This window comes from Magnolia sinica, chromosome 18, assembly GCF_029962835.1.
Source record: "Magnolia sinica isolate HGM2019 chromosome 18, MsV1, whole genome shotgun sequence".
Classification (NCBI taxonomy): domain Eukaryota; kingdom Viridiplantae; phylum Streptophyta; class Magnoliopsida; order Magnoliales; family Magnoliaceae; genus Magnolia; species Magnolia sinica.
The window spans coordinates 28,141,957-28,153,522 of NC_080590.1; the positions used below are offsets into that span (position 1 = coordinate 28,141,957).

An 11,566-nucleotide genomic window follows, 5' to 3' on the forward strand; every position below is an offset into this window, starting at 1 on the left:
ACTTTCCTTTGTCCTTGCCCTTGGATTTGGATCTAAAACCTGAAGAACTCATACCTTATTCAAAATTCATACCCCTTGTAAACAATGAATCAGAAGATGTCCTCATGTCGTCGTTTAGCTTTCTCATAGCCTTTTCCCTTGAAGGGCTGAAATAACGGTATCGACACTCAGGGTTTTATTCGTGCTGCACATAGTATCCTTGAATGACTCATACAACGCCGGAAGAGAATTCAGCAACATACATGCTTGTTCTTCATATTTCATCACTTTCTCCATATCCAGCAATTTACAAACTAATTTATTAAAGTTACTGATATCAGCCTCCAGATCTCCACCCTCTGACATCTTAAAGTTATACCACTATCGCTTCAAATGTAGGTGATTTTCCGAAGATTTTTTCGCATAGACATCTTCTAACTTCGCCCATAACTTACCCACAGTTTTCTCCCTCATGACATTATAGAGAACCTCATCCGTAAGACATAAACGGATTGATGATAATGTCTTCTTATCAAGAGTATTCCATTCATCATCAGTCATAGTAAACTTTCGCTCCTCAAGAGCACTATCTTTGCCTTGCTTGATTAAGAAACTCATCATCTTGATCTTCTATAACTCAAAATTATTCTTCCCTGAGTACTTCTCAATATCATACCTGGTGCTCACCATTATTACTAATCCTGCAGATTCAGATATGTGCCCCAACGATTGCTCTGATACCACTTGTTGGGGATTTGTACTGCAAAATCACACAGATCTATATCTAGGATAGCAATCCAATGACACTAAGCACACACAAGAGAACACAGATTTAACGTGGAAAACTCTTGCGGGAAAAAATCACGGCACAAAGCGACAGATCTCCACTATGAAAATAGAAATTACAAAGAGAGAGGACTTACTCGATTCGAACAACCTCGAATCTCACCCTTGCTACACCCTTTAGAAATCCAATAGTCCTTTTAGGAACCCTTGGAATTCCTTTAGAAAGCCTTAGAATACCTCTCAATCCCGCATACACCCCTTTACATAAGTTTAGAAAGAAGTAAAATCGGAATAGGAAACAAAAAACGCAAAATTTGCATTTCGGCAGAAAATCTGCGTAAAATCTTCAATGTCATCGAAGGTCCATCAATGTCATCGAAAACAAAACAAAACTGTCCAGCGACCAGGGGTGAAAAATTCCGACAATTATCGATGGCATCGAGCAACCTTCGATGTCATCGACGACTAGCTTCGATGTCATCGAAACCTGGTCGATGTCATCGACAGACCAACAGACATATTTAAGACATCTGTCCATAACAGGATTAATATAGACCAACCATTTTCACAGCCATTAATCAAATGACCCAAATCAATGATCCAACCTCTATTATAATCAATACGGACCGTCATTCTCCAACCCATTGATCGAATGTTTAGAAACATCCTATTAAAGTGGTCTCTACAAAACAGGGATTGTCAGAAGCAAGATGAACAGTCCAGATCAGTGCTTAGACATTTTCCAAAATGATTAATTGGGACCCAACATTTTTTCCTTGTCATAGATCAACAGTTATAATTGTACAATCAAAATGATTACTGAGAGTCTGATTAACTAAATACAGGACTGACATATGAAGACAGACACAATTACATGCTTTTCCTAGGAAAACCAGTGAACCAAACAAAATTCAGACTCGCCAGCAAACAGGGAATTCGTCAAATGCAACCAAACAGCCCCCAGAATTTACTGTTAACAGCCAACCAAAGATTAATTTCAGTGCTGGTACCCAAACAGTGGGAAAAAAATATGAAAAAACCCACTGCAAACAGCAGGTACTCTTTAATTTCTTATGCTTATAATGGTAACAGATGTCCTCAAGCTTACAAAAAATTCTTTTCTTTTTCTTTTCCTTTTTTTTTTTTCTTTTTTGAAAATTGAAAGGTTTCAAAATTTCAATAGCATCATGATAAATCATAGAACTTTAATAGCACATGGAAATTCAAGATTGCCAACTTACTAGCTACAAATCTTTATGAACTTCCCTTCTTAAGGAAGAAGTGTTCTATTTGCAAGCAGCCTTGAGATTGCCCGCCTTGTTTGGCTCCATATTTGCATCTCTTGGGCCACAATGAACTCCCCTTGCCATCCTGCTTAAAAATCACAAAACAGAAAAGCATTACTATTACATGAATTCTAATTCAGAAGACCCTGATACAGCTGTACATGCCAGAGGACATTCTATCTAGTTCTAAAACACCATGGGTCTACTCGGAACTCAGCCTAGTCAACTCGACTTGACGAGATTTCAAGCCAGATCTCATGGAAACAAGCTGCCTGGTGTGTCAGGTCCCAACAAGACTCATTGAGTCCTCTTAAAATCTCACTTGCCCTGTTAGTGGGATTTTGTTTTAAGACTGGAAGAACAAAAAAAGCTTGATGTGAGCATCAAAGATGCAACTACATCTTCCAAAGAAGAAGACGCCACCGCCATACTATGGTATCTTGTTGTGCTTAGTTTTGGGTATTTTAGTAACGTTATCTCTCCAACAATTTTGAATGTATTAAATAATAAAATTTTAATTATTAAAACATTGAGTCGAGTCAGTTAAAGCCTTGGTCCAGTTTTTGAGTTGACACAACCAGGTTAGACATTGAGTCAAGTTTTTGAACTATGCTTTCCATCCCCCACACATGTCATCATGGCACACGTCCACAAGATCCAGGCCAGGTGGGCCCCAAAAAGCATGTGCCATGGCCCTAAAATAGGTTACTAGGATTCAAGGCTGTATGTGAAATGGTGGACAGTGCATTTCAGCAATGAGGTCTCAGGTTCAAACCCAGTTCACCTACAAAAGAGAATTAGGTTGTTCCAATCACCAGGCAGGCAATGGCATACATTTTTCTGTCTTTTTCCTTTGTACACATGGCCCTCCTAATTACCCAACCAGCCTGACATTCGGGCCATGGGACACACTGGAGAACACACTCTTGTAAGTAGTCTCTGCATTTCTCAATTCAGAAACTGGCCAACAAGCTACTGTATGTTTTGCTTCTTGATTGATAAACCCGCAAGTAATAGCTGTAAACGATGAATGAAGAAATACATGACTGAAGAAAAGACCCACCAACAGCTGGTTTTGAGATCTCAACACTTTAATCCTACCACCTCTCCCATCAGCTCCGACAGCAATCAAATCTCCAGTACTTGTTGCTGATGAAGGCACTTTACTCTGGGTTCTCCTGGACCACTTCCCCACATATCTGTTTGCTCCTTCAGGTCCGAGAAGCCCACCGGGCAAGCATTGATCCCCTGTGAAATTTGATGCCACAATTTATTAACTACTAGACATCAAGCTAACTAAATGCACGATAAGCATATGGAAACACTGCAGTATGACCAGTACAGGATACCATGGCCTGCTCCACTGCAAACGACTGGTGGAAAGGTGAAGTGAGTTGAGTATAATCATCTTTCAATTGTCATTAACCATATGACTCATATGGTTGACAAATGTCTCAATCAATCCGGTCCAACCATCTGATAGGCCGGCTCATGGATGGACAATCGAAAATCATGTCAGTTGTTCCTAACCATTCTGCTAATTCGAAGGGCCAAATCCATCACCAAAATGCACCTATTAAGGCTTTGTAGGGTTGATACTGTTCATTAATGGTACTCGACATGAACCTGTTCCTAAGGCAATAACCAAATGTTATCATACTAGGAAAATGCAGGATTTACTTATTTTTACTTACTTTTTATATTTTATCTTCTTTTTTTTTTTTTTTTGGTATCTAAGCTTGCTGAGGATGGTCCTTGATAGAGTGGAATGGCAAAAGAAGATTCATGTAGCCAACCCCAAACTTTGGATAAGGCTTTAGGGCCTATTTGGTGTTGCTTCAAGCAACTGCAGAATTGATTCTTAGTAAACAATTCTCTGGAATTGTTTCTTGAGAATTGCTTTAAAAAGTTCATGTTGCTTAAACATGCATAACAAAAACAATTTCCCCATGAAGGTTTTAATGGTGAATGTTGAATCCCCAATGTTTCCTGTGGCATGTCCTAAATAAATTATGGATCTACCTGATTTTTGAAGTCATAACGTAACATGATATGGCAATACGAATAGATGGAATGGATATCACAATGTCATCGTGGTGGGCCCCAGAGAGCTGCTTCCGGGGGTTAAAGTCATGTCCATCCTGCTTCTCTAGAGATGAGATTTGCGAAGCCCAAGTGCGTGTGCAATACAACTCATGTACAAGCCGCATGTTGTCCAAGATCCGGTCCATCCATTAGAAAGGCTCTCGCCCAAGAATTAGGCTGATCCACTTGTCAGGTGGACCACAACTTGCAAAACAAACATATGCTCTAAAACACTTCGCTGAAGTTTTCTAACCCATCCACCTATTTCCAATATTGGGGCCCACCTTGTGAGTGGACCAACTTAATCATAGGGAAAAAATGGTCAGAGCAACCAGTGGATGCATTTGATCTCAGACTTACGTGGCATGATGGCACATGTTTGCAGGTGTACAGCTTTGCACTTGTGTGCAATTAACAAACCTTCCCACAAGAGGGAGATCTTTGATTTTTATGGGTGTGTGCAAGTTCATAGAAGCAGAAACGACTGTAGGAAACAGGGGGCTGGGCGCTTTGGAAAAAAGCACAAATTTGGAAATTTGTTTTTTTACAATTGATTAATTAAGTGGCTAAACAGACACTTGAAACCTAAAAAGTGACTTTTAAAATTAAGATCACCCCCCAAGAAAAAAAAAAAAAACGCTTTTTTAGCAAAGCCAAATAGGCTTTAGATAACAAAGATGTGGCTGAGGAAAAATTTCAAACAATATCTCCAATTCGGTCAGTCAACAAAAACTACAAGCAATACCCACATTCTAGATTTCAGTAAATTGACAGGGGGTCCTCAGTTAGAATAAAAAAAGAACAACATCAACATTCGAAGCAGTATTTCAAAAATCGCCACCAAGTACTTCCATGATTTTTGACATAGTAGAGACGTTAAATCTCACTTTGGAGAGCAATAGTTATGTGCTAAAGAAATTATAGAAGATTTAGCACATTTCTTCATATCTAAAGACATGCTCTCATTCACCTCTAGGGTGCAAATGGGCAGGGCCTGGGTAAGCAAAATCAGATTTTGAATACACCCACTCCAAACAGCTCAAAACCTGGGCCAGAACAAACCCAAGTCAGACCCATTTACACCCCTATTCATCATCACTTCAATGCAACTCAAGTTTCAATAAGATTTACCTGGACGGGCAATGAGCTCAGGACCTTCAGAACTTTCTCTTTTAATTGGAAGAAAAGGTGCATCCTCCAAAACGATATCCGGAGGCATCGTCTCTGCAGCTACATTTGAATGGTTTACGTACATCACATCTTCATCCATAGCTCCATCATGTCGGTTGCCCTTGTCATGCTCAGTGGAGGGGTTAGAACCCGAGCACCCAACCATACTTCTTTGTCCACGAACACAGGAATCAGGTGCAATTGCAGAAAGCTTGGCCACATCTCCATCCAACCAAAAGAAGGGATCCGTCTCTAGATCAATATCAATTATATCATTATTTTTCTCGCTCGTTGCCAAACCCAAATCTTTTTGGGACTCGGACACATTCCAAGCTGTCTTCAAATGGAGAGAACAATTGGTCTTGGAACTCGAGTTGACTTTTGAGTTTGACATAAAGTCAACAGTTTTCTCTGTTTTATCTTCCGGTAAGCATTTTCCAACAGGTGCAGATATGGAGTTCTGCTTGACACCACTCATATCGATACCTTCTGCAGTGGCTCTCCAGGAAGCCTTAATAGCCCGTAAGGTTTCATTATCTTTCTCTTCAATAGCCCTCTCTAGTTCATGCAGTCTTGTCTAAAACAGTTCATACAACAATCTCCCAAGTCAAGTTGGAAGTAAAGCAGATTATAAGATGAAGGATTAACGTGTCGGTGCATTAGGCCTGCATAGCTGTACGGGAATCATTTGTGCTGTTGCAAATCAGCACCAAGCGTATTCAATTGCCCCGTAGCAACATGTTATTAAATAGCTGCAATTTAAACAGTTCACAGAATCTTTTAACTTGCTGAACCATTTCAACTGTGTGGGCTGTCCTTATTTCATTCTTTTGTAAAGATACCCCAATTTCCAACTCTTGTTCACTGACTCTTTGTAGGTTTTTGTACCCCTTTTCAAATTCAACAAGGATTTTGGAAAATTTATCCAATGTTGACATCATGTTTGGGACAAAAAAAAAATGAAGGAGAAAGAAGAAGGTCCCTCAAACAAACCACACAGTTTCAAGCTCCAAGCACACCTCAATCTTAGAAATGCTTTTTTATCTCTTAACAGAAAGGAAAGGAGAGAGGAAAAGAAAGAAGAAAATAAAGGTTTTTATAGAGAACTGATATCTGTATCCACCTTGGTTGATTTGCTTCCACCCATTGTCCATTTTTTGAATTGAAAGAGTATATTTCATATATTATTTTCAAAGCATAAAACAGGTATATGCAAAGTAATTAGGATGGCTGTAAACAGTGGCACTTCTTTGTAAAGAGGAAAGGGATTCAATGATTTTGAAGGGGAAAGAAGAGAAATGATTTCTTTTCTTGTTTTTATTATAGTGATTTGGGGTTGGATATTGGAGCATGCCTCTTTTTGGCTGTTAAGGAAATAAGTTACAGTTATTATTAACTTATCAGATATGATAACATCATGACTTTAATTAAACTCTCCTTTTTATATTATAAAATTATAGGTTTTAAATATTATTGGTAAAGTCTACTTCCCTAAACATTTTATTTTCCTCCTTTCACTTTTTCAATGTTCCCCTATTTCTCTATCTTAACTTGGTGAGCCATAAATGGAAAAAAAAATATATATCCAAATTCACCACATTACGTATTCATTATTTTGGACCAAAGTATTTGATTCCAATACTAAATTGTTAAACATTGTATACTATAAATTAATAGAGTTTAGAGAGGGCCTTACTTTTAATTTCTTTATCCTTTCTTCAGCCTTCTCAAGCTTTTTAAGAGAACGAGTCTCTCCTCTTCCTAGAAGGTTGCACTGGGCCATCAATTCTTTATAGCTCCTAGAGAAAGCCAAATAAATAAGAATCAGAGAATGGTGGAAAGCCACTTATCATTGACTGTTTCTGATGGGGAGGGTTTAACACATAATTTATGTATAACACACCTTCAGCCAAAACCATTGTGACAAATATTGTCGAGACTTTGAAAATCTCGAGATATTATCACAGAAAATTGATCAAAGAATATTATCGCAATAATATCAAGATTTTCAATATCTCAGAAGTTTTTAATTTTCCTTGATTTTATTGCAAATTATCACATTTTTTACAGCAAAACATCTAAAAGTGAAACTAATTCATTTTATGACTACGTTTATATTTTGAAAATTATTTACTAATTAATAATAAATATTTTTAACAACTGATTTTCAGGGAGATTTTCCTGGTAATATCAAAAGAAAATTGTCAGAATATGAAAATCTCCCAAGAAATTTCCGGGCCAAGAAATTGCCAAGAATGGGATTTGCCACTATGGCTGAAACCACCACCATGCAGCATACATAGTTTCTTGCAACAGAAGATTAAAATGGAATCATTGCCATTCAGCTACAATCAAATTGGACTCAAGCCTTGAAATGAATGCAATAATCAAACCTGAAGTTGAATGAATTATGCATTACCACCATTCCCGCAAAACATTCATGAACGATGGCCTTCAATTTCCTTTTATGGGTAAGCCAGGCCAAAACCCGAGAGCTCAATGTTGAAGTGCTTGTTGTCAACCACTGAACTATGGACTCAAACTTCAATATAAGAGGCATTGCAGGAAGTAATGCTGGAAAAGTGGCAACCTCATGGTTGATAAGCAAATCGACCAGTGTGAGTAAAGGATTGTGACAGGAACTCGGAGTTGATAGCCAGTCTCTTACATTATCGACCAACAACAACATACATAGAAAATGAATTTGCATTGCATCTAATTTGCACCTTTAATGACGTGTAAGAGTAGGAAATTTTGTTTTTGCCTTTACAAAAATCATGAAGACTAAGAAGCCATTTGGATTCAAGCAAAGTTGTGTCGGCAAAGCATACAAATTTACTATGTAATAAGCAATATGATTCCCATTCCTACTAGCTAAATCAGCATAAGCCATTCATACCAATATTTCTAATCATGAATGTGAATTTGTGATAACATCCACGTCCACATGAAGCATCAAGAAACCTACTTGTTGCGAAGGACAAGTGACTTCTTTAGAATATCTATCGTTTGCTCCTTGTTAGACCCGCCACCAATCGAGGCAAGCTTCACAACTTCTTCTTCCTCTAGGGTCACATCCGACACCCTAAGTCACATGCAACAAAGTTCAGCAAGAAAAAATAAATCAAGAAAGAAATTACACCAGTGACAACAATTACTCGCTTTCTATCACAATTGCGCTCACAATTTGAGTGTGGCGAGCTCCTTGGCCAAAGCAATACTCCTCTCCTTCAGCCTAGAGCACTCCACAGTCGATCTAGCAAGTTCCTACAGCACACAGTAAAGGATGATTCATGAAAAACATCCCTGGTGTCTATTAAAAAAAGGGCAATGCTAGGCTCAAACTTTTTCAATGGTTGCGCCAACGCCCTGTACAGGTTAGTGATCCAAACTATTCATCTAATCAACCCCATGGATGAGTGAGGCTGCAAAAGCTGCTCCCCATTTGATGATTGGACAATCCTATCCACCCAACAATTTGCCTGCAGTTTGACAGATAAAAAGAAAATACTAACAGTCTATATGAAATGGAAAGAAGTTCCCAAATCAGATGGCTGTGGCTGTTTGATGGAGGGGATTCTTTGTCGATCAACCATCCACTGCAATGCCTACGAAAAGACAGAATGGATCACCAAGAGACAGGGTCGATGCGCATGGAATGCTGGCACGGATGAAAATACCACTATTTCTGGCCCATCTTTGTATAATACGTCATATATAAATGGCATAAAATACCAAATCACATTCTGATTCATGTCCATGACCATAAAGACATGAACTGAGCAAAAGAGATCTAATTCTAAAATTAACAAAATACAAAAAATCACCTCAGTTTTCATTCGAAGCAGCTCCCGAATGCACACCTTCTCTTTCAGAGCATCCTCCTTCAGCAACTCTTCTTTCTTGGCCCTTTCCTTGTTGATAGAAAGCTGAAATGCCAACCATAATCACATAAAGTTCATGCTGAAAATTCTTCACAATCGACTGCCATCCTTTAAGTTTTGACACCTCATGTACCACATGCATGGCATACATGCACATCAATCAAAACCATCCAAATCATAAGGGCCAAGAATCACATTGATCAAACTATCATAACCATCCAATTGCAGCTGTTAACAGATGGGAAAAAAAAAAAAAATCCAAATTCAATGATCAAAATCAGAGAGTTAAGGTCTGTTGTTCGAGCAATTCAAATTCGTCGATGTGCACAATCCACAATGGGGCCCACTATTGAAACTGTCCAGACACACGTACACCACATGTGTGCCAAATGAGACGCTGCAACCTAGAAAATGGCAGTGACCTATCAACTTAGGGATTTGGCCCTGTTTGATTGTCACTTAAAAGCAAGTTAATTTCATTTTAGTTAATCGTGATTATGTATTAGATATTATGATTGTTGGTTATCAAGATTATTTCTAATATATACCCAAAAAAAAATCTCTAAGGCCATGTTTGGTTGCACTAAATATAATACATGATTCCAATTAACAAAAATGAGATGAATTCAATTTTTTTTTAAAAGGCAACCAAACAGGGCATGAGTCCAGCCCTGAGAAAAGATTATCAAAATCGCCAATTCTCCAAAAACTCCCCACTAACTTAGAATTTAAAATTACAATAAAGACACATGTAAGGGTGCATTTGGTTGCATGAATTGCACGAAAATTCATGATTGATTGTGAAACTTCATGATTTTCAGTACAACAAAACACACCATAATACAAAAATTACCTCCTTATTCAGTTCATTTAGAAGCTGCTGTTGACGCTCGTGTGCGGAATTGAGCCCTGAAAGCTTCAATTCCAATCTCTTCACCTCGGCGCTCAGTGCCTACAACACAAATAACTAATTATAGATAAAGAGAGGTGCTCTAGTGCTCTTAGAGCACCACACATACAATGCTCCTATTTGCATCGGTTCACTTGGACAGTTCAATCAATCGATCTGAACTGTCCATTACATTAAGAACATAATTCAAGGGCTACCATGCAAAAAACACACTCATCGTCCATCCATGATTTGGTCTTATTTTCTATAGCCATCCTTTTCCCAAGCCATGGATGGGGTGATTACAATTGCCTAACAAAGGTAGTTTTTTTTAGAATCCATGATGATCCCTAACAAATAGATGGATCAAATTGTTGTTAAAACCTATTCTTGTCTAAATGATCTTGACCGTCAATATTTCAGGCCACTGATCAAATGGTTAATATTTGTCAGATTAGTGTAATATTTTCATGGTAGCTAATGAAGTGTGCATTGGACCTAATGAACCGTCTAGATCAATAAATTGGACTTTCTAAGTGTCCCAATGCAACTAAGAGCACTGTAACTTAGTGCTTTGAGAGCATTGAAGCATTTTAGATAAATTAGATTAGTATCCGAAATCAACGGTGGAAGTACGAATCTTGGAATGGTCCATACATTGGTGTCCGCGGAATCTGACGGCTGATGAGAGGGAATGGACTGAGTCGGTTCGCCGCCGATCGACTGGAAGTAGAGGCGACCGACGTTCTTGTGAGAGCATGCCTGCTTGCATACAGGACAGCTGCTTTTCTTCCCTGATGGGCAGTACTCTAACCATTGCTGGAGGCTGAGGGGCAGAAATGGAAAACGAAAAAAGAAGAGGGTTGAGGGATCAAAGAGAAATGAGGGAGTACGGAGAGAGGGAGAGAGAGAGGGACTACCAAAGCTCGTGGAAGACGTGGCCGCAGATGGAGATGGATTGCAGATCTTCGAGGGTGGGCTTTAGATCTTCGTAGCAGATGGAGCAGATTGTCTTGGCGAAGTGGCTGTTGCTCTTGCTGGAGTCGGGGTTCATGCTCCCGCGGGCTACTGTTCTGCTCCAGCCAAAGGAGATGGGTTCATGCCCATGGAGGGAAAAGGACGAGGGACTTATATATGAAACTCGGGCAGTGCATGACGCTTGATACGCCGGCACTTTGAAATTCTACACGTGGCTGAGATTACCTCAAATTTTAACAGACTAAAGCGAGGGTCGCTAAGTGACGGTCCCAAAATTATTTCGATCGAACAATCCTAGCCTCTGATTCCTGGGCCCTTGTTTGTAGAAGCAGGTCTTTGTGATATTTTTCATTTTTAACGGTCCAATAAATGTCCGCCAATCCAATATAAAAATGGAAACTGTAATTTGGACGGTTTAATTTGACTTAATTGTATGCCACATGTTAAGAAATTTCTAGCTGCCTGCGTATCATCCATCAGACTGCCAGAGTATCAAAGTTTTCCTCCGA

At 38.9% G+C, this 11,566-nt stretch overlaps 1 protein-coding gene across 4 annotated transcripts; it reads right to left on the reverse strand.

The window, feature by feature from the left end:
• Window positions 1–1,478: 1,478 nt before the first annotated feature.
• Window positions 1,479–11,199, reverse strand: LOC131233476 (uncharacterized). 4 transcript variants are annotated; one of them, XM_058230190.1, is made up of 11 exons: window positions 11,000–11,199; window positions 10,737–10,905; window positions 10,044–10,142; window positions 9,134–9,235; window positions 8,491–8,573; window positions 8,275–8,391; window positions 7,003–7,105; window positions 5,268–5,883; window positions 3,115–3,299; window positions 2,007–2,136; window positions 1,479–1,735 (listed from the first exon to the last, which is right to left on the reverse strand). In XM_058230190.1, exons 1-10 carry the CDS (start codon window positions 11,131–11,133, stop codon window positions 2,020–2,022), a joined length of 1,725 nt encoding a protein of 574 aa, XP_058086173.1. In that variant the 5' UTR covers window positions 11,134–11,199; the 3' UTR covers window positions 1,479–1,735; window positions 2,007–2,019. The 4 variants fall into 4 exon arrangements, with proteins under 4 accessions (XP_058086173.1, XP_058086171.1, XP_058086172.1 ...); XM_058230188.1 differs by having other exon boundaries at window positions 2,007–2,139; XM_058230189.1 differs by lacking the exon at window positions 1,479–1,735 and having other exon boundaries at window positions 1,797–2,136.
• Window positions 11,200–11,566: the final 367 nt, after the last annotated feature.

What these genes read in the sequence shown, in the direction of transcription:
- LOC131233476 (XM_058230188.1), bottom strand. Translation starts at nt 11,133, where the DNA reads ATGAACCCCGACTCCAGCAAGAGCAACAGCCACTTCGCCAAGACAATC. An exon ending in AAAGGATAAAGAAATTAAAA is followed by an intron (nt 5,884 to 7,002) that starts GTAAGGCCCTCT and finishes GAACTGTTTTAG; the next exon opens with ACAAGACTGCATGAACTAGA. An exon ending in TGAGCTCATTGCCCGTCCAG is followed by an intron (nt 3,300 to 5,267) that starts GTAAATCTTATT and finishes CAAATTTCACAG; the next exon opens with GGGATCAATGCTTGCCCGGT.